Source organism: Onthophagus taurus, chromosome 1 (genome assembly GCF_036711975.1).
Source record: "Onthophagus taurus isolate NC chromosome 1, IU_Otau_3.0, whole genome shotgun sequence".
NCBI classification, from domain to species: domain Eukaryota; kingdom Metazoa; phylum Arthropoda; class Insecta; order Coleoptera; family Scarabaeidae; genus Onthophagus; species Onthophagus taurus.
The window spans coordinates 2,878,884-2,902,428 of NC_091966.1; the positions used below are offsets into that span (position 1 = coordinate 2,878,884).

A 23,545-nucleotide genomic window follows, 5' to 3' on the forward strand; every position below is an offset into this window, starting at 1 on the left:
TATCGTTAATTTGAACGGTTGAACCGGTGGTGATAAATAATGCACATGGTTGGTAAAGGTGTTGAATACATGTATACAAAACGTACTGTTCGTCAACTAAATATAGAAGCTCAAAGATGTACGACCGTCTATGCCTTTGTTTACAAAGTTTCACTTTGTTGTAGTAAAATTACACGCAATAAATTTTCGGTGTAATACATCTTTGTTCTTGTTACATAACTTTTAAATGGCGAAATGATGTAGTGTTTGTTTGAACGTGCATAAAGATGTAAGGATTATGATTGTTAAAATAAAGAAATATTTTGAAGGAAAATATTTTTTAAACCAATCCTTTGTTGATTTTTGGCAATAAATGGAATAAATTTTGCCAAAAAAAAGAATAATGAAGTTTATTTATGTTTGAGACAAGAATGTGAAATTTTAATTAGCATACTCGTATTGGTAAAAAAAGAAAAAGGATCTTCACTTTTACAACTTGCTAATCTGATGAATGATTTATAATTTTCATCCGACTTATTTGAAATTGTTTACAAATATATCTCTTAAATCGTTATCTTTTTGTTAATATTTTTGAGACCAAGAAATCAAAGTCCACGTGGAGACCGCGATAAAGTCGCGATTTCAAACACTGCGTTATTTTAGTTATGTTTTTTTTTAGTCAAAACATTTCACAAATTTTTTATGATCGGATGTTGGAAACATTGCCTTTTAGATTCGATAGCCTTTAAATATGCTCGTTACGAACGTGCGATGCTATCGCGTTTTCCGGCAACTCCAGACGACGACGACTACGACGGCGGCGCCGAGCGGTAAAAATGTCAAAAAGTCGTTGACCTGCTGACCCGTTTAACCCGCATTGTTCTGTTGCCCCCCTATAAAAAAATAACAAGCAGAATGCCATCGCCACCCCACCACAATACTAACATAAACTTGTAAACATGAACAGTTGTAATCAAGAACTGATAAGCACAGTAATAAACCAAGTATTTCATTAATGTTTAGAAACCAAAAATGAATAAGTTATTGATTAATAGTAGATACTATAAATATGAGGAATTTTGAAAATTTTTGGAATACATCCCTGTTTTGTGTTAACGCGTAGATTTTTTAACCGCAACAAATATTTGCCGATTATTGTTGCGTTATGTGGAATAACATTTTAAATAGATAAACAACGCAAAAATAGTTTTAATCAATTTTATTTTCTCTTAATATCCACTCTTAAAGTCCTTTTTATTGTCTTCGGCTCCGTTCGTATCTTAATAGAAAGAACGTTGTCGTAGTGTTCAAGATTATTTTTGTAACGACCGAAATAGAACACTTCCAAGTGGTATTTCACCAGGATGATATTCGCACAATTTATTTGTTATATTATTTTAAATTTTACAATAACAGTAATAGATTGATCAATTTAATATTTCAAATATTTCAATCAAAGCAATATTTAGATTTTTATTAAAATTCACGTATACACCTTCTAACCTACAGTAATAATAGACAAGGTGAAACGTAATATTATGCCGTTGTTTACAATAAGTTATGGTTACATAACTTCTTTATAAGTTTTGTAATAAACATGTTTTCTATTTCAGTCATGTTAATTTATCTTGTTGAAGTAATTGTAAAGAAATTTTATATAAAATTTGGTATCAAAACATTTAAAATTAATTTTATAGATTACGACTACATAAGTTAAGAGTATATAAGTGAGTGTAGTTTTGAATTATCCTGAATAATTTGAGAATTTGTGACTATCAAGTTATTTTTGTTATATTTGTCTTATTTCTCTAGTATGAGTGTAACTTTGTACTATAATAGATATATCTACATACCGGGAATTTCATATAACTCGCAGTATATCAATGCAGTAATGCAACATAGCTTAATAGTACAGGTGTCCAAGTTTCGATGGGTTTGCAGGGTATCTCAGTTATTATGAAAGATAGAAAGTTGCGGCTTTCGCGAACCTGAGCTACTTTTTTGTGAAACTTACAATGGCGCAAACCAAATTTTCATAGCCCTCTTCGTTTTTGATATACAGGGTGTGTTTCAAAATTTACGATTTTCAGACACCTCCTGTATCTCGGCTATCCGGAAATGTAAAAACGGGTTCTAATAGTTTTTTTCACGTAGAATCCAATGCTGCACGTAGAATTTTTCTAGTCATCACGGTTTTTGAGTTATAAAGAGTTAAGTATTTTAGAAGTTGAGTATTTAGTATTTGAGATGTGTTTATAACTCAAAAACCGTGATGACTAGAAAAATTCTACGTGCACCATTGGATTCCACGTGAAAAAATCTATTAGAACCCGTTTTTACTTTTTTACTTAGTTTCCGGATAGCCGAGATACAGGAGGTGTCTGAAAATCGTAAATTTCAAACACTCCCTGTATATCAAAAACGAAAAGGGCTATGAAAATTTGATTTGCGCCATTGTAAGTTTCACAAAAAAGTAGCTCAGGTTCGCGAAAGCCGCAATTTTCTATCTTTCATAATAACTGAGATACCCTGCAAACCCATCGAAATTTGGACACCCTGTACAGGCATTAAGTACTTTTGCAAAGGAAAAGTTTTGACAATCTAACGCTGAATAATAACAATTAAAACTAGAACTAACACTAGACATAGAACTAGAAACATTCGGGTTTAGCCGCACGTCTCTCAATACGGCTAACCCCGAATGATTCTAGTTCTAGGTTTTGTGTTAGTTCTAACGATAGTACTAGTGTAAAACTAGAACTAACACTATAACTAGAAAGTTTCGGGTTTAGCCGTGCGTCTTAATTATTATTAAGCGCTAATTTGTTATCTATTTTTACTGAAATAAACTAATTTTGCACTAGCACTCACTAGAACCAACACAAGACCTAGAACTAGAATCATTCGGGTTTAGCCGTCTTGAGAGACGTGCGGCTAAATCCGAATGATCCTAGTTCTCGGTCTAGTGTTACTTCTAGTTTTGCACTAGCACTATCACTAGAACTAACACAAGACCTAGAACTAGCTGTCTTGCGAAACGTGCGGCTAAACCTGAATTATTCTATATTAAAAAATACTAGGAAAAACTTCTTTTACTTGCTTTTATTTAAATTTATATCGAGACTAGTTTCGAGGTTACACCCTCATCTTCAGTCGAAACTAGCAAAAACGAAAGACATATTAAAATAAGACAGTTTAAAAAACTTACAGTCAATATATACATGAAAAGCGAAAAGCTCAAACGAAAAACATTATCTCGAAGAAAAGTTCTTTAAAAGATATGAACACGTTAAATTTTAATAAACAATCTCAACAAAAACATTCACAATATAACTCAAAATATAAAATTAACGTACGACATCAAATGAATGTTTTTCGTTTGAGTTTTTCGCTTTTCATGTATATAATATTGCTTTGAAGTTTTTTAAACTGTCTTATTTTAATATGTTTTTCGTTTTTGCTAATTTCGACTGAAGATGAGGATATAACCTCGAAACTAGTCTCAATATAAATTTAAATAAAATCAAATAAAAGAAATTTTTTCTAGTATTTTTTAATATATTCACAACTTACAACATGGATAAAATTCTTAATGAATTATTCTAGCTCTAGGTCTAGTGTAGTTCTACTGTTACAATAGCACTATCACTAGAACTAACACAAGACCTAGAACTAGAATCATTCGGGTTTTAGCCGTCTTGAGAGACGTATGGCTAAATCCGAATATTTTTAGTTCTCGGTCTAGTGTTAGTTCTAGTTTTGGATTAGCACCGTTACTATGTAGAACTAGAACCATTTGGGTTTAGCCGCACGTCTCTAAAGACGGCTAAACCCGAATGATTCTAGTTTTAGGTATAGTGTTAGTTCTAGTTTTACACTTGCACTATCAGTAGAATTAACATTAGACCTAGAACTAGACACATTCAGGTTTAGCCGTCTTAAGAGACGCACGGCTAAACGGAATGTTTTTAGTTCTAGTGTTAGTCTAATTTTATTTGTTGTTCAGCGCTAGTTTGTTGTATATTTTTATTGAGCTATAAAGGACACTACGTTCCCGGTATTGATTCGTTATATAGAGGCTTTACTGTAATGTCAAATTATATTGCCATGTTGCATTTTATGTGGGACAAAGTAAGTAGGTTTTATGGAAATATATTTTTGTATATTGCATCTTAAGTGAAATCATTCTATATACTTTAATAAACGATTCTTCACCTTTATCTTCACTTCCCCCTATCTGTTGTTGCTTTCTTCCAACCTCGAAGGCCAAAGAGATCTCTTGTGTATTCCCAACATTTGTGTAGCATCTCCTTCACTGCATTCTTGCATTGAGTGGCCTTCATGAAAGTCTCCATACATTCTCATGTCCAGCCCACTTCAGCTGGGATATTATGATGAATTCGGAGAGGTTGACATCTTTGAAAAGTTGATATATCTCGTTGTTCTACCACAATTGTTCCCAGGATTCTACGCAGTACTTTTCTTTCGAAGATTTCAACCTTATTACTTCATCTCCTCTACATGGATTATTACGTATTATTGTGATAGAATCTGTTAGTTGATTGTTTTTCGCAACTTTGCTTCAATATTCTTCAATGTAGCCTTCATCAACCGTATTAGTGCATGTGGCACGATAACTCATGTAGGATTTGATAGAGTCTATTTTATCTATTGCGACATACGCATGTTTACAGTCTATAATGATGTTATATACATATATGTTATGTTCCAAAGACTTTGCTAAGGATCAATTGTACCTGCCACTTCTAAAATCGGTTTCATATTCACCAATAATGGTAACCTATATCAAATAGGTTCCAGTCACTCATTGATGATGTATGTGAGCATGTTGTATATACTACAGAGAAGGAAAATACCGCGATACTGGTTCTTTAGTACCATTTGATGTTGTGCCACTGTTCCTCTACTGGTTGTAGATCTAATTCTAGTTATGTTAGTTCTTTCTGGAAACTCTTGTATTTTTGGGCATTTTAGTTTTTCTATATTGCTTATTCTGCACCTGAACCTCGTTTACATCAAGATATGATTTGAGCCACAGTAGCTCACCTTCGTGTCTTTACGTCCAAAATTCTGCTTGCTGCCCTTGAGTCTATAAGAAACCTATGTTGTTCCTAATACAGATTCAGCATCATACGTGCGAATGCCCAAATTTTTAGATAAGACTTGCTAGTTTGGTCCAATTTCAACCTATCTACAATAAACATTTCTATATCTGCTTCCAATGCAATATACAGAGCGAAAGAAAAGTCTAAAAACGCCGAATCTACTCCTAAATATGCAGCAAGAATTATACTAACTTTGGGATACGGAGATTCCATTCCTGACATATGCAGTATTACCCGATTTATCTCTTCAATACTAGTTCAACCATATTTAATACTTGAGATTTGGTGTATTCAATATGTATAATCTTTACTGTTAATGAAACATTTCATTGGGTATATTTTGGCTGTATTTTGTAATCATTTTATTAAAATTTATCTTTCCTCTTACAAGTGGAGAAATTTGTTTTTCTACGCTTCAAAGAATTATGTACTTATTTCTATTACAACTATTAGTGAGAACACAAATACGTGCAATTTCTATTTTTGTTCTTGTTAGAATTTCACGGTGATAATCCACCACGTGTCACATATTTAACATAAAAATGTAAAACACAATTCGTAGAATAAATTATTACTTTATTCAAATTAATCGATTTTTTCTCAATTAACTCACAAACATAAATTTTCGTAATGATAAATTAACAAAATGACGAAATTATAAAAAAAAATGTAATCAACTGTTTTGATTAAGATTAAATTGACTACACACTTTGGTATTGTTTATTTAATTTTTATTTGAAATGAACAAGTTACGTACTTTAAAACAAGTCGAGCCTTATACATTCAGTAAATACAATTCGTCCTTACGCCATTCGTCAATTATCACGTAAATGTTATTTGCGTTATTGTACTTTTTAATAATCAGTAATCTTACTTTTGCGCGTATAAAATAAAATGAAAGAATTTACGACTTTTTAACCGTTTATCCATCAGCAATCAGCCATTTTTTCATGTACTCTATTAGCACGATTTTTCCGCACGTGTTGCGTTTACGGTCTCTCTTTAAAGTAAATTGTTTATACACTCGAGTGACCTACACTCATATTTCTTCGTAACTCGAGAACCCACTCTATTGACCATATTTCTTACATTTTTTTTTCTAATCTTAAGTAAACAATCTTTAATGATAAGTTGAATAATTTCAATGTCATTTTTGTTACAGATTGTTGCCCGTAGACACGATTTAAAGTTAATTGTAACTTCTGCGACGATGGATTCAAGCAAATTTTCAATGTTTTTCGGAAATGTACCGACTTTTACTATTCCTGGGAGAACCTTTCCAGTTGAAACTCTTTTTAGTAAGAATCCCGTTGATGATTATGTAGATGCCGCTGTTAAACAAGCTTTGCAAATTCATCTTCAACCACCATCAGGAGATATTTTAATTTTTATGCCTGGACAAGAAGATATTGAAGTTACTTGTGAGGTAAATTTCACTTCATCAATTCGTAGATGGAGTTATTTTAATTTTATAATATGTATGCTTTTTCTAATTTTAAGCTTTCGTTATGAATCGTTAGAAATTCTTGAATATTTTAGGAAACTCTTATAAATTAATCCTTTCCAAGATCCTCTCAAATCTCGAAAGAGTTGCAATGCTCGACGTCTCCAAAATTTGACTTTTGTCCACTCTTTTCCTACATTAACGTTGTGCAAATTTTAAACATAAACTGAGTCAAAAATTAGAAAGTTTGGTTTAACCTTCGCTGATCTTACATTTTCTTTCCAATAATTAAGCACAACGTCTTGCATAAAAATCTTGTGCAGATATAAAATATTTGTGACCTATCAGAAGGGTAACAAGGAGAATTCAGAATAAAAAACACTTAAATAAGAAGGAATCTGAAAATGACATCAATATTCCTGTTTATAGAAAAAAGGCAACTCAGGTGGTAAGAACATCTACAGAGAATGGCAAACATGAAGCAAATAGGGAGGCATGGAGTTAAGGACGAACGTTGGCTTAAGATAGAAACGAGTTATAAAATCGTAACCAATCATAACACATACGCCATAAACCGGTAAAAATATATCTATAGCAGAGAGGTAAACAGTCGTATCTCCAATTTTACCCAATTTTGAGTGAATATCATTTTCAAATAACATAAATTTGATTTGTTATTCTGACAAAAAATCGTAACTTTATGTTTCTTGATTAGTTGTTATTGTATTTATCAAAAAGCAGTATCTCCATTTTTCAATGAGCTAAAGAATGGTATCTCCAAAATCTAGAAAGCAGATTTTTAAAGAATACTGGAGTGATGAGAAGAATTGGGATATAAAGATGCAGTTTATTCGTTCACACGTAGAATCAAAATCCAGTAAATCAAAACTATCTAACAACAATGTGATGATCACTTGAAAGAAGCAGATAGTAGGTATAAGCTTAAAAAAATGATAAAGAAGAAAGTAAAAAATCCAAGGGTAAAACAAAGGTTGTAATCCTAGATTTATAAAAATGTCTGTCCACTCCATACTTATCAAATAACCAAAGTTTTTCTTATCTTAAGCTATGGGTTTTAAATTTGAGTATTTATGATACAACAAATAATACTTCCTATTGCTTAGTATGGGATGAATCAGAAGCTGGATTGATTAAATGAGCTGAAAATATTATTCCTGGTTTCTCCATAAAAAATTTAATAATTTGGTCAGACAACTGTCTCAGCCAAAACCGCAACATTATGATGATGGTAAATTATCGATGGTTATTGAAAATTTGTCCAAATTTAAAAACTGTTGAACACAAATTCTTATTATGGGGCCATACACACATGGAAGCTGATCATATACATGCACCAATTAAAAGATGCTTAAAAAAGCAGCCGACCATGGAAATATGTATCAAATGTGGTTCATTTTCAAGATCGAACTGATTATCGTAACAATCGCGAGTTTGGTTTGGTTTTTGAGTGCTTTACATTGTCTCTAATTTGGCTTTGTAAGGAGGTGTAAGTAAAAGGTTTGATTTAGCTCTGAAGCCGATTGAGTTTGCAACTGAGTTGGGTATGGGCGATCTATGCTTAGCTTAGGTGGTTTGGGTTGAATACGGTTTCGACGTTGATGTCTGCTTTCGATGAGTTGAGTTATATGTGGTTGGGTTACGTGATTTTGGATGAGGTTAATTTAAGCGTAGATGAGTTAGGTTGGGTTTCGTGATTTGAGTTAAATCTGGTTTTGGCGTGGATGGGTTTGGTTGGGTTGAGTTTAGTTTTGGTGTGGATGTACTGAATTGGAGGTGGATGGATTGAATTCAATTATACAATTTGAAGTGAGTCTTACATGTCATGATCTCTAAGACATTATATGGACACTTTTTTACAGAGAATTTGATGACGTAGTCAGAAAATTTTTTTCGGTTTTAGATTTTCAGATATTATGACAATTTTCGTTTTTTTAAATGGAAACAACCACTGATTATTTCCTTATTAAATTCGTTATCTTTTTCTGATTACAAAAATATGGGGTTAGATTCTATTTCTTATTGTTTTCGAATAAAGCTAAAAATAAACTTTTTTTTTTAGTGTCGTCAAAGAAATTAAATTTACAGTTTCCTGTAAATTACGGTACTATAGCTACAAATTATTCTACTAAAAATTTTAAGTTTAACATTCTAACATGTTAAACTTTTCGTAATCCGTCTTAAAAAACAGGATTTTTAATTTGTTTAGTTTGACACTTCAGAAAATTTTTGAATACAAACAAATGTTGTTATGTTTATTTGAATTCAAAAAAAAAAGTCCCTAGATTATCAAAGCACCGCGGTTTGTCGCCATTTTGGCTCGAAAATCAAGCAGGAAGTTTAAAACTATGTCGTTCTGTTGATAAAATTACGCAAAATTTCCTTCCTTTTTTTCTCTCGTGGTACTCTGAAGAGTCGAAAACTCTTCTTACTGCTATTTTTGCAACTCCAAAGGCAACAAGACGGCATTATTTTTGTAAATAAGTGGTGACAAGCTGGCAAACCGCCATTTTGGCTCGAAAACACGCTTCATTAACCGTGCGGTACTTTGTAAATCTAGGAACTTTAAAAAATATGTATATGAGCGCCATCTATCAATAATTTATTAACTTATTTAATAATATTAATAAAAAATGTGAAGTAATCAAGAAATAATGAAATAATCTATTCCAACTTTTGTGTAAAACAAATATAAATTAAATAGTTCGACAAATGTATTTGTTTCAAATATCAGAAATATGTTTTTTTAATTTTTAGTTATAATTTACAGGAAACTGTAAATTTAATTTCTTTGACACTAAAAAAAAAAGTTTATTTTTAGCTTTATTCTAAAACAATAAGAAATAGACCTGTCGAACTCTATATTTTTGTAATCAGAAAAAAATAACAAATTTAATAAGCGTTGTTTCCATTAAAAAAAAACGAAAATTGTTATGATATCTCAAAATCTAAAACCGAACTTTTTTTTTAACTACGTCATCAAATTATCTGTAAAAAAGTGTTCATATAATGTCTTAGTTATAATACTACACCTATAATAATAACCAAGATAATTGCACTTGCTGGTTTTACGATATACACGATGGCTTTAACGTGGAAGTATTAGGGAAAATCATGCACTATTTGAAGTGAATGGAAGAAAACTGAAAAAAAGACGCTTTCATATGAATTATAGAGAAGAAAAATGGATGAAGATGTGGGCAATTTTGAACGTCAAATGAACATGATCTTCCTAAAGATATTAAAATTATTTTTGAGTAGCACTTATCATTGTTTAAGAAAAATTTGTAAAGTACAAATTTTAATAAGTGTGATCAATTTAACACCAATGCGCCATTTGAATTTATTTCTGCAGAAGAATTTTATCGAGTTATCTTATGATAACAGTTTGAAAACAAAATTTGGCAACATGGAATTGATAGAATTTTAGATTTTCAAGCAAGAGATAAAACAAAAATCAACTTGGGGAAGGAAATAAGTGAGGAAAATAGAAAATGTGCAGTGATTTGCATTTTCATTTATCATATCATTAATTTAAAGTTAATAATGTAAAAAATAATGAAGATACACGAGTTTTATTAATTTTCATCCCTTAGTGATGAATAGTTATGCTTTATTTAAGACTAGGATAATGTTATGAGCCACTGCATTAGATAGTTGTGTCAGCTGTCCAGGTTATGTGTTGTTATCTTCTCAAGTTCTCAAGTTGTTATCAATTTATATTGTCAATAAAATATTGTCAATATGACCAATAAATATTGACAAACTGTAATTGCCTCAGACTATCAATATTTATTGATAATCTACTTAGTTTTGCGTTAGCAGTCAAAGATGTCATGTCATGTTTACATGTGTTAAGGAACCATCCGGGGAGTTAATAACACTTTCGTCCATTAAAGTATATCTGTCTGAATTTTGAAATATTTTCGTTTTCGTCAAACCATCCCAATAATATTTTTAATGTTGACAATATGTCAATCTTTCTACTCACACGTTCAATAATATTGTCAATACTTAGATATTGACAATATATATTGATTGTGTGAAAGGCGCTTAAAAGAATAGGTTTTCTCAATTGACACAATGTGAAGGTAAATTCAATTAAATCCTCGATGCTAATTATAGTAATGTTTCTAGGTCTAGTGCTAGTTCTAGTTTTACACTAGTACTATCAATAGAACTAACACAATAGCTAGAACTAGAATCATTTGGGTTTAGCCGTCTTGAGAGACGTGTGGCTAAATCCGAATGTTTCTAGTTCTAGGTCTAGTGTTAGTTCTAGTTTTACAATAGCATTATCATTAGAACTAACACAATAGCTAGAACTAGAATCATTTGGATTTAGCCGTCTTGAGAGACGTGCGGCTAAATCCGAATGCTTCTACTTGTAGGTCTACTGTTAGTTCTAGTTTTACAATAGCATTGTCATTAGAACAATACCTAGAACTAGAATCATTTGGATTTAGCCGTCTTGAAAGACGTGCGGCTAAACCCGAATGTTTCTAGGTCTAATGTTAGTTCTAGTGACAATGGTAGGCAGCGCTAGTTAGCATAAGAAATCACTATGTTGCATATTTTTATTGAACTAAAACTAGAACTAACACTAGAGCTAGCACTACCAAGAAACATTCGGGTTGGGTTAGGTATTTTGCCCGATATTTTCTAGTTCTAGATCTAGTGTTAGTTCTACAGTAACACTATCACTAAAACTAACACAAGACCTAGAATTAGAATCATTCGGGTTTAGCCGTCTTGAGGATAATGTTATAAGCCACTGCATTAGATAGTTGTCTCAGCTCTCCAGGTTATGTGTTGTTATCTTCTCAAGTATCATGGTACAACTTAAAAGATTCGGTTTTCTCAATTGAAACAATATGAAGGTAAATTCATTTAAATCCCTGATGCTAATTATACTACATTTCAAAAAGTTTAAATGTAATCTAGATAAGATCTTGTGTATGTTTCTGTATTACTGGTCTCAGGATTTTTCATGCATTTCTAAAATAACCTTTTGGTCTTAAAGTACTTGTTTCTCTTAAAAGTCTTTCAATATCTTAGTATATAAACTTTCTATCTGCTGCAATTAAATTTGTTAATAAAACTTCGAAATTTCAAAAATTTGAATTAAATTTTAATCTGTTTTAATACCCAACCCATTATTTATTATTACACTTTCTCAAACATAAACCATATGCGTGAATGCACCACATTACTTTTACCACGTTATTTGTAACATGTTTATTTTTATTTTACGTCGAAGGTTAATAACTGGCTCATAGTCTAAACGGTCCGCAATTGGATTTTATAATTATTGGGGATTACGACGTTGTTATCTCTCATATATAATAAACGTCAGAGTTTTCTATTTTTAGCAAAACAATTCTTATTCAAACCACGAGTTTTAGAGATATTTTAATAATGCACTACGCATTCCATCCCGACGTTAAATATTATCTCGAATTAGTCGCTAAGCTATTATTAAGATTAGGCTCGATCAAAAGAGACGAAAATAGAATTGTTTTGATCGCCTTGTACCGCCAATCAAATTTATTGGTGAGCTGATTGTGTTTTTAGCATGATAAATTAAAGAGGACGAGGTCGATAAAAATAAATAAATTTTAATAATTGGGTATCTTACCAAGTATTAATAATTTGTTTTATTTTAAAGGTTCTTGCGGAAAGGTTACAAGAAATCGAAAATGCACCCGAATTATCAATTTTACCAATATATTCGCAATTACCATCAGATTTACAAGCGAAAATTTTCCAAAGATCTCCCGAAGGAATCAGAAAATGCGTTGTTGCCACAAATATCGCTGAAACTTCGCTTACTGTGGATGGAATTATTTTTGTTATTGATTCGGGTTATTGTAAATTAAAAGTTTATAATCCAAGAATTGGTATGGATGCGTTACAGGTTATTTTAATTAATTAATTTGTTTAAATTATTTTAATTATTATTCTTTATTAGATTTATCCGATAAGTCAAGCTAATGCGAATCAAAGATCTGGTCGAGCTGGTCGTACAGGACCGGGACAAGCATTTCGATTATACACCGAACGCCAATACAAAGACGAATTATTAATAACAACCGTTCCGGAGATTCAAAGAACTAATTTAGCAAACACCGTTTTATTATTAAAATCGTTGGGAGTTCAAGATTTACTTCAATTTCATTTTATGGACCCACCCCCACAAGATAACATTTTAAACTCGTTGTATCAATTATGGATATTAGGGGCTTTGGACCACACCGGAGTTTTGACTAAATTGGGGAGACAAATGGCTGAGTTTCCTTTGGATCCCCCTCAATGCCAAATGCTTATTGTTTCGAGCCAAATGGGATGTACTGCAGAAATTTTAATTATTGTTTCGATGTTATCGGTTCCATCGATTTTTTATAGACCTAAAGGGCGAGAGGAAGAAGCTGATGGAGTTAGGGAAAAATTTCAAGTGCCTGAAAGTGATCATTTGACATATTTGAACGTTTATAATCAATGGAAACAAAATAAGTAAGTATTATTAAGTAGTTTCTGAGATGAATTTAGTTGGTTAACCTTCGAGCGGGCGCGCTCTCTTAAAATTTATGACACTTTTCGTTTTTATAATATATCTCCTTATATTATGCATTTGAAAGGATTTAACGCCAAAGTATTCATGTAACTATGTATTTAGAACATGATGAAAAAGAAAATGTAAAAAAAATATGTTGGCATTGTCTTTTTGGCAAAAAAAGTTATAAAAGACAAAAAATTTACACATTAATTGCTCATTTATAAGGCCGTATTTATACTGGGTGTTTTTTAAGCCCGATAGAACTTTAAATTGAAAAAAATAACACAACAAATTAAATTTTAATCGAAAAAATGTTTTTGTTCGAAAGATCAATTCGGGCATAGGGGCACCGCGGCTGTTCTTGACGCAGCGCATTCTGGACGTTCAATTTTGGGTACAATGATGCCACCAGCGTGCAAACCACACCAAACTGTGCATTTTTCTGCATGTAATGGAGTCTGTAGGGTCTGTTGTGGATTGGTTTCACTCCATATGCGGCAATTTTGTTTATTAACAAACCCATTAAGCCAAAAATGAACATAAAAGTATACTGGTCATAAATATCAAAAAGTGAGCGCAGTATGACAGTTCGTTTAACAGTTAACCCTTTCGTAAGTTCTATCTGGCTTAAAAAAACACCCTCTATTATCGGATGTATTAAGAGATATAAATTTATTATAAACAGGTTTTGAGTCATACATGAAGATTTTAGATCGTTTACATATTTTTCAAAAATACAAGTCCGTAATGACAATTTTGTCGGAATCGAAATATTTTTCGTCGTTTCAATATTTCAATCTTTACGTTTTTTCGTAAGTTTATGGAAATATTCAATATATTTAAAGGCTTGAGATGGTTAAACTTGAATGTTTCTAGTTCTAGGTGTAATGTTACGGTACGTTCACCCACATACTGTTTACAGGATAAATAAAAAATACTGATCTGTTAAAATGTGTCGTTCCGTTTTGCCAACAAAAATTGGACGTCGAAACAGTAAAAATACGAATCGGCGCCCGATATATTAGCGCCTTCACGCATTTTCTCATTTTCATTGCTTTTTCGTTTCACGATTGAGGTTGGACTGGCGCGTAGTTGTAGTATATGCGTTTAATTTATTGAAAGAAGACGTTGTATTTGCTACGAACCATGGCTACTAAAGATTATGAAAAATATATAGATAAAGAAATATTAATACATACTGTAGAACAGTGTTTTTCAACCTGTGGGTCGCCTCTGTAGGGGGATCGCGAGAATTCACGATCAGTAAAAAAATCAATAAATTTCAAGGAGGTAGATTAAAAAAAGTTAACAAAATGATACTTGTTATGTTGTTTATACAAACACATTAACAAAAAATAAAATCTTCGAGTACTCGTTCATTTTAATGTGAAGGTTGCGCTTGAGTTTGTTCAATCAATTTTTCCCATTGTGAATCCGTTTTTGCAACTTTAAGTATTAAATCGTTTTCCAAATTTAAGCGATTTCTTAGTTTATTTTTTATTTGGGCTATTGATGAAAATGCCAACTCGCACAAGTACGAGGTAGAAAATGGAATCAAACACTTCAAAGCCTCGGTTGTTAATTCCGGGTATTCTGTTTTTCTTTTTAACCAAAAGGTATCCAAATTTTCAGACTTGAATTTCAAGTGTAACATCCCATCGGCAGATAATTCCAGCAGATTCTCTTTAAGCTTAGTTGCCAAATTTGCCTCATTTGTAGCTGTATTTAAAAACGGATTTAAGATCCATCTTTGCCCAGTGTTAATCGATATCTCTTGCACTGAGAAGTAATGACACAACTCTTTCTTCAAATTATCTAACACCATTTTCATACCAGATATATATGAGTTAATGTTTATCTCGCTTCCGACTTCTTCAATGAAAGACTGTGTCGACGAAAATGAATCAAAGTTGTTTTGATTTATAGATGATGACCACAATTCAATTTTTTTTATAAAGCCATGGAGTTTGTCTTTTGCTGACATTTTCATCCCGCCCTTGAAGACTTTTATTCAAGTTGTTTAAATGCTCAAATAAGTCGGAAAGAAAAGCCAATTTCAAAAGGAATTCCGGGTCAGAAATGAATTCAGAGTAATGTGACTTGGCTTGTTGTAAATATACTAATAGTTCAGCGCGAAGTTCCATAACTCTGGTCAGTACTTTGCCTTTTGATAACCACCTAACCTCTGTGTGGTAAAGCAAATTGCGGTGTAGTGCCCCCTTATCTTCACAAATGATTCGAAACAATCGAGTCTGCAACGCTTTTCCTTTGATAGAATTTATAATCTTAATAATAATATTTAGAACTTGACTGTATTCTTGTGGCAAGGTTTTGGCTGCAAGGGCTTGGCGATGGAGAAAGCAGTGCATCCAACAAGCGTTTGGCATTTGTTCTTTCAGTCTAGCAATAAATCCACTCTTCGCACCAGTCATGGCTTTTGCTCCGTCACTACAAATAGCAATGCATTTTTGTGCCCAATCGATATTCATATCTTGCGTAGCTTCAACGAACATGTCATGCAAGAACTGACCTGTAGCATTTTTGGGAAGTGTCTTGCAAAATAGTATTTCTTCCATTAATATTTCATTGGATTCAAAACGCACAAAAGCTACAAACTGCGCACAACCCGCAATATCTGTTGATTCATCAAATTGTAAGGACACAAAAGAACTTTTCTTTATTTTTTCTATGACTTGATCACGAACGTCAGTCGCCATATTGCTTATCCTGCGTTGAATGGTATTGTTAGAGAGAGGTATACTTTTGAGCTTTTCGACCTCTTGTTTGCCAAACATAATCTCTGCTATATCTAAAGCCGCTGGTAAAATCAAATTTTCGGCAATACTGTGAGGTTTTCCTGCTTTAGCCACACGAAAAGCTACTCGATAACTAGCGAGCAACGCTTTCTCATTTAGGTTGGACATTTATCCTATAGCAGTTTTTTGATGATCAAGAGCTTTCGCTCAAAAAATTATTACAATTATTAAATTTAATTGTCGTAAATTTTTGTATGGACTAAATATTTTTAACATACATGAAAAAAAGGGTCGGGGGTTCGCGAAATATTTTTTGTTACTAGGGGGGGTCGTGTCATGAAAAAGGTTGAAAAACACTGCTGTAGAAGATAGGCCTGTTCTTTGGGAGAAGACACTGGACGTCTATAAAGACAAAATAGCAAACGCCACCGCTTGGCGTGAAATATGTGTTACTTTAATGGTTTTCAGATGTTAGAGCAAAAGACGGTAGTGAATATTTATATAGCTTCATCCTAACAAGGGACTGATCCAATTTCAGATACAAAACAGTTTACAAATTCCATTCGTACTGAGTTAGCGGTACGGCCACCTCAAGTACTTGGATTGTTATATAAATTATCGAAATTAAATTCTTCAGATGTGTTGTCCAAATGTGTCCCACCAAACAGCCTTAATAAATGTTCGTGTAAACCGAAACCTTCGTCACCTATTATTACATAGGGAATTCTTATCCCTGAGTTGATTGTTAATGGACACGGTTCTGGCATTTGCAAACTGCCGTGTAGCAGCATTTTCCATAATGTCGATTCCTTGAATATTGATGAATCACACTCTTTTCCATATGATCGTACACTAACATATAGAAAACGATAGTCAGATTCCATGACCGCTAATAATACGATCGAAAAAAAGTCTTTGTAGTTTATGAACATTGAACCACTTTTTGTTGGCTTTTCAACTCTTACATGTTTACCGTTCACTGCACCGAGTCAGTGGGAAAAAATTGCTTTTGTATTAAATCCATGTGCTATCTCTTCCCATTCAGCTGATGTAGGAAGTTGCATAAACTCGCCACACAAATTATTCCAAATCAGTGTTGTTAAATATCCGGGTATTTATTTTCAAGGAAAAATTCCCTGGATATATACCCGGGGGTATTTACCTAAGATGGGTATTTAGAGGTATTTTTAAAATTTGATTTAAATTGAGTTGGTGTCAGTTTTGCAAGTACTTCAAGAATGTAGAGTCCATTATCGATACACAAAACTTATTTATAACATTTACAAGAATGCTAGAATGACGGTAAAATTGCATGAAAGTATTGACCGAATACCCATTGGGCGTGGGGTAAGAGAAGGCGATATAATGTTGAACCCAAATTGTTCATCACAGTTCTGGAGAGTGCATTTAAACAACTGAATTGGACCCAAAAAGGTATAGACATTGATGGCAATACCTAAGTAATTTGCGCTACGCGGACGATATAGTCCTTATTTCGGATAGCCTTGGAGAGATGAAACTGATGCTGACGTATACAGGAGGCGTGTGCAAGAGTCGGGCTAAATATCAACAAAATTTAGGACAAATCTTGTTCCAAGTTCTAACATCAATATTGGTAATCCCTGATGCCTTTCCATGTTTTGACGCAGTGATTGCGTTTTGAACCTCACTGATTGATATAGGTTCCATGACACTATCCTTTCTTTGGTGTGACGGACTGCTGTCTATTTCCAAATCAGTTTCTATGCTTAATAGGTTTTGGAAATAATTTTTTCAAATGTCATTCATTTCACTATCACATATTATTTTTCCTGTTCCATCTCAGCATAGAGCTGAGTGCGATTTGTGCCTTTGTCTTAACTGTCTAACAAATTTATACACATTCCTGGTATGATTAGCTTTAAAGTGTACATATATTTCGGGAAAGTTTATATTTTTACTACCGACCATTCTCGTTTACGTAATACTCTTCGAAAATATTTAACGATTTCTTTAATGTTCGAAAAACAACTTTTAATGTCCTGAATTCAGTATAAGTCTAATATTAATGACTAAATTCAGTTTTTGTGCTTCATTAATTCTTGTTGTTTGATTCTTTTCTAGTCATATTGCACTTCCATCAAATCCAAGATTCCAAGATCCATGAGATTGTTGATTTCCAATTGAAAATTAAGTAGTTCGTTTAAGATCTTATTATTCTTCTTCTTTTATTCAGGTTGTAATCTGTTTTTTACGCATCACTCATGGTGTTTCATTAGAGTTGGAAATCCAACTTCCTGGTCTCCCGAGATCTCTTTCTAGCTAATCTTTGGTCTCTTGCTGTCTTAATCAGCCAGGTTTCTTCCATTCTTTGGAAGTATTCATTAAATTTTTTTATTTTTCTCCTGGCAACTCTCACGACATCTCCGAATCCACAAAATTCTCTTACAATTTTGTTCCTAACTCTATCTCTTCTTGTCTTTTCCACTATTGTTCTTAAAGTACTCATCTCAGTTGGTTCGCATCGCAGCCATATATCTTGACCATTAGGTTCGTGTATGGAGAGATAATAATCAAATAAGCGAACTAAACAGAAGGATGATACTCGCATGAGCAGCCTACAGGAAACTTTGGACATCTTCATGAGCGATATTCCTGTATATTTGAAAAGAAATCAATGCGTGCTTCCTCCTTTGGTTATGACATACGGTTCTGAAACTTTAACATTAACGGTGGCCATTACTAGGAGGCTCAAAGTAACGCAAAGAAAGATGGAGAGGTCGATGCTGGGTGTAACCCTGAGGGACCACATACGAAATGAAGACCTACGAAGAAGAACTGGCGTAAATGATGCGATCAACATTGTGGCAAAGCTCAACTGGAACTGGGCGGATCATCGTTGCAACCTGATTATAATACGTCTTCAATCGTTGACAATTCCTCGTCTTCAACGCCCATTTCATCATGTTCCTCTAAATTTTTGTCCGAATCTGTTATATTTTTACTTGTATCAGTTTTATATGTACTGTTTGGGTATTTACCCTGGACCGGGGTAATTACCTGGTTTTCGACAATACCTTAGACTTTTTCGGTTTATACATATTACCTTGTCTTTTTAAAAAAGCGACTAATTGAGTATACTTGCTAATGTCATCATTCTTTTTCATAGACATTACTACTCGTAACATCGAATAAAAAGCCCAAAGACTTGACGATTTATACTTTTTCGACGTATTTACGAAGTACGCCAGTAAAACTTACTCACTTGTTTCTTTTTTTACACCCTTCTGATTACATCACTGAATAAAGCACTCGTAAGTTTGTTCATATTTTTTTTTTTGCGACTTTTCTGGTAATGATGAATTCGTTGCGGCTTCCTCCACGTCAGAAGGATAGCTTTCTGAGCCGCTCATTTTTTCTTTGACCAAATTGATACAAATGAAAAAATTAAAAGATTGTTTACAACAAAAGACTGGTTGTCCTTGTATGGTATAGACTCTACGGTCCTTGAGGACGTGTGACTACACGACTCGGTCTACGACCTCGTTGTGCAATTCTCCACACTCGTCCAGTAATTATGTTTCTAGCCCACTTGTAATATAAATAACTATTACTCTAGCAAAATGTGTGTTTTAACTTTTTTATTAAAAATAACGTAATACTCATTAATACGTATCTGATGTCATAAAATTTATGACCCGCGCCCGCTCGTGCTATAAAATCGAGCGCGCATGATCGATGGTTAAAAAAAATAATTTCTAGTTATTCATCACATTGGTGTAACGAGCACTTCATCCATATTAAAGCAATGAGAAAAGTGCGCGAGGTAAGACAACAATTAAAAGACATCCTCATTCAACAAAAATTAGAAATAACTTCATGCGGAACCGATTGGGACATAATAAGAAAATGTATTTGTTCAGGTACAAAATTAAACCCCCCTTAAATACTAGCTACATAATTAAAATAATTTATTTACAGCTTATTTCCACCAAGCAGCTCGTTTAAAAGGAATAGGAGAATACGTAAATTGTCGAACAGGAATGCCGTGTCATCTCCATCCAACATCGGCGTTATTCGGTTTAGGAAACACCCCCGATTACGTCGTGTACCACGAATTAGTGATGACAGCTCGAGAATACATGCAATGCGTCACTTCCGTTGATGGTCATTGGTTGGCCGAGTTAGGACCAATGTTTTTCTCGGTTAAAGAAACTGGTAAATCGGGGAGGGCCAAAAAGAAACAAGCAGCTGAACATCTACAAGAGATGGAAAATCAAATGCAAGTTGCCCAAGAAGAGATGAAAGCGAGGAAAGAGGCGGCGGAAAAGCGGGAAGCCGCGTTAAATAAAGGACAAGAAATTATTTCTGCTGGGGCTACACCCAGAAGAACTCCCGCTAGATTTGGGTTATAAAAAATTTTAAAATTTAGTTTTAATTATTTGTTTTTAATTAATAAAGATTAACTCACATAAATTAATAATCACAAAAATTTCTTTCCCACGTCATTTTATTACGTCAAAATTTAATATGTCAAAAATTACACTGTCAAGTGTCACAATTTTCGGAAGTCGATGTTCTTCCATCGATGTTGTTTTTTAATAAGAGATGACGTATCCGCGCCAGCCTTTGATTCGCCAAGATCTGCAATGAGTAAATCATCGATATCGTGCGTGGATGTACACGAATTTCTCGACAAAGAAGTGGTTTTTATTAAAAAAGGTCCCGCGGTATGGTACGATCCTGAAGACGAACAAAGTAGTTGTGAGGAAGAATCTACTTGGCATGTTATCGCGAGTGGATCCTCCACGAATAAAAATGATAATAGGATATCTTCGGGATCGTGTTGTACGCGTAGTAGCAGTACTGAAGATCCCAATAAAATCCCCGCCGTAGAAAAAGGAAAACGGTGTTTATCGCATAAAAATAGTAAGAAATTGATTGGTTTTATTTGAGAAGTGTGATTTATTTTTTTCGGTTTAGAATCGTCGACGTATTTGTTTACACCTCCACAAACAGTTTCAGCGTGTTCAATCGGTAAATTTGTTTAGTTTTTGTTATAAATAGAGAGTATTTTATTTTTGTAGCAACTAGCAGGATTTTGGATTGGGTGATGACTTGCTGTTGGAAGTGTTCTCCGGGATGCCAACAATTGCCTGCATTGAATGTTTGAATTAATTTTATCACTTTTTATATTTTATAGTCAAGAATTATAATTTTTGTTAATTTAAGTCAATGTAGTTTGTGCTATAATTTAATTGGAGATCACTATTAATATGTAACACACCACAAAGTGTACTTAAATCCTCGTTTTATAACAATTTCAATTCGTTTAATTGCTTCGTCAACATCAGTTGTGTAATATTTTAAATTAGTTAGATCATAATAAAATTATCGAATTAATTATCCAAAAAAAATCAAGGTGAACGAGCGTTTATTACATAAATATTGTTTATGTAAAACAACATTCTTACAAGTTACAATCGCGGGATTCGTATGTTGTTGGATTTATCAATGCTCTATCTGTCTTTTGTACTGTTCTTCTAACTGAATTTCCAAGGAGAAACGTCTTTTTCTAATAAAATTAATAGATAAGTTCAAAACTTTAAAAGTACAAGAAGGAGAAGACTTAATACATTTATGTTAGTAGGTTATTTTGAAGAGGCGAAACTTTGGAAATGATGTGCAAGCATAAAAGAACAAGTAAGAGAAACTCTGCCTACTGGAAATTTTGTACTTAGTAGATGGTGCTCAAACAGGAATAATGCTAACACAACAAAAATGCATTCAGACATTTAAATCAATGAACTGAAAATGAAAGGAGTATTAAAAAAAATTAATGAAAAAGTCATTCTTACTAAACAATAGTCTCCAAGCGTTATACTAAGTGTGGAAGTTTAAAAGTGATAATAAATATTGCCAATCGCTAGTTATACATTTTTTCTACCTGCCTAACAATTTGTGAATGCTAACAAGAAAAGTGTTGCTCTTTTGAGACAAACCAGCCGTTTTCATCCATTTTTGTGGAATAAGTGGTTACTGAACAGAGCCAGACAAAGATAAGTAGTATTTCCCAACTAGACACTTCATCTCTTTCCTTGACCAGTTGTGCTGTGTGTGATGGTGCATTATCATGAAGAAAAACACTTTGTGTAGACTTTTTTGTTATTTTGGTCGTTTTTTTTTTGGCCGGATATTAAAAACCTATTACTTAGTACTCCACCATTCACAGGAATTAGTATCACTTTTAGGTGTTGGGCACTGTAGATAATAATCAAGTTCAACCCCAATAGGACTTATTTCATTAAATACAACTTTATTTATCATTAGCATTTATCATTGTAACAGTTGTTGCTGTTTCGTCTAGTTTCCTTCTCTTCGTACAGAACTGTTGCTGTCATCACTTTCGATTATTAATTAAAGTATCCTCTTTTTAATACAAAAAGCTGTTTTGAAAAATCACTTTCAGTTCTTGAGAAATAAATTTTTGAAATGGTCGACAATTTTTACGAATTTTGCAATTTTCGCCGATTAAGTTTTAAAAATTCGTATAAAATCCAGTTCTTGGAATATGAGTATGAAAATTTCCCAAAGTGTTAATAAAAATGTCCTCTTTCCAATGAACCAACACGTTTTAAAAAATAACTTTTAGTTTTTGAAAAAACAATATTTGAAGTTTTGATAAAATTTTCGATGTTACAATTTTCATCGATAATTTTCAAAACTTGCTATAAAATTAATTTCTTGAAGGATCCTTGTGGAAATATCACCGATTATTAATTAAAGTATCCTCTTTTTAATGCAACAAGCCGTTTTGAAAAATCGCTTTCAGTTCTTGAGAAATAAATTTTTGAAATGATCGACAATTGTTTCGAATTTTGCAATTTTCGCCAATTAAGTTATAAAAATTCGTATAAAATCCAATTCTTGGAATATGAGTATGAAACTTTCCCAAAGTGGTAATAAAAATGTCCTCTTTCCAATGAACCAACACGTTTTAAAAAATAACTTTTAGTTTTTGAGAAAACAATATTTGAAGTTTTGATAAAATTTTCGATGTTGCAATTTTCATCGATAATTTTCAAAACTTGCTATAAAATTCATTTCTTGAAGGATCCTTGTGGAAATATCACCAATTATTAATTAAAGTATCTTCTTTTTAATGCAACAAGCCGTTTTGAAAAATCACTTTCTGTTCTTGAGAAATAAATGTTTGAAATGATCGACAATTGTTTCGAATTTTGCAATTTTCGCCAATTAAGTTATAAAAATTCGTATAAAATCCAATTCTTGGAATAGGAGTATGAAACTTTCCCAAAGTGTTAATAAGAGTGTTCTCTTTCCAATGAACCAACATGTTTTGAGAAATAACTTTTAGTTTTTGAGAAAACAATATTTGAAGTTTTGATAAAATTTTCGATGTTGCAATTTTCATCGATAATTTTCAAAACTTGCTATAAAATTAATTTCTTGAAGGATCCTTGTGGAAATATCACCAATTATTAATTAAAGTATCCTCTTTTTAATGCAACAAGCCGTTTTGAAAAATCACTTTCAGTTCTTGAGAAATAAATTTTTGAAATGATCGACTATTTTTTCGAATTTTGCAATTTTCGCCAATTAAGTTATAAAAATTCGTATAAAATCCAATTCTTGGAATATGAGTATGAAACTTTCCCAATGTGTT

General features: G+C 32.7%; 2 protein-coding genes across 2 annotated transcripts in view; both read left to right on the top strand.

Moving 5' to 3' along the window:
* The window catches only part of LOC111429275 (ATP-dependent RNA helicase l(1)G0007), a 46,777-nt gene extending 26,443 nt beyond the window's left edge, over nucleotides 1-20,334 (top strand). Inside the window, exons 6-10 of the mRNA XM_071194447.1 lie at nucleotides 6,268-6,531; nucleotides 12,236-12,484; nucleotides 12,539-13,080; nucleotides 19,621-19,781; nucleotides 19,840-20,334. Of these exons, the coding sequence (XP_071050548.1) occupies nucleotides 6,268-6,531; nucleotides 12,236-12,484; nucleotides 12,539-13,080; nucleotides 19,621-19,781; nucleotides 19,840-20,273 (1,650 nt within the window). The 3' untranslated portion in view covers nucleotides 20,274-20,334. The remainder of the gene's footprint in view (nucleotides 1-6,267; nucleotides 6,532-12,235; nucleotides 12,485-12,538; nucleotides 13,081-19,620; nucleotides 19,782-19,839) is intronic.
* Nucleotides 20,335-20,369: 35 nt separating this feature from the next.
* On the top strand, nucleotides 20,370-22,035 carry LOC111429284 (uncharacterized). Its single transcript, XM_023065152.2, has 3 exons — nucleotides 20,370-20,787; nucleotides 20,842-20,895; nucleotides 20,946-22,035. The coding sequence occupies exons 1-3, from the start codon at nucleotides 20,433-20,435 to the stop codon at nucleotides 21,029-21,031; spliced, it is 495 nt and encodes a 164-aa protein (XP_022920920.2). The 5' UTR covers nucleotides 20,370-20,432; the 3' UTR covers nucleotides 21,032-22,035.
* The last annotated feature ends 1,510 nt before the right edge of the window (nucleotides 22,036-23,545 follow it).

Bases quoted from the DNA above. Each gene is read 5' to 3' on its own strand.
- LOC111429284 (XM_023065152.2), top strand. From the start codon at position 20,433: ATGTTCTTCCATCGATGTTGTTTTTTAATAAGAGATGACGTATCCGCG. The intron at 20,788-20,841 runs GTAAGAAATTGA...TTTTCGGTTTAG, and splicing joins GTGTTTATCGCATAAAAATA to AATCGTCGACGTATTTGTTT. The intron at 20,896-20,945 runs GTAAATTTGTTT...TTATTTTTGTAG, and splicing joins AGTTTCAGCGTGTTCAATCG to CAACTAGCAGGATTTTGGAT.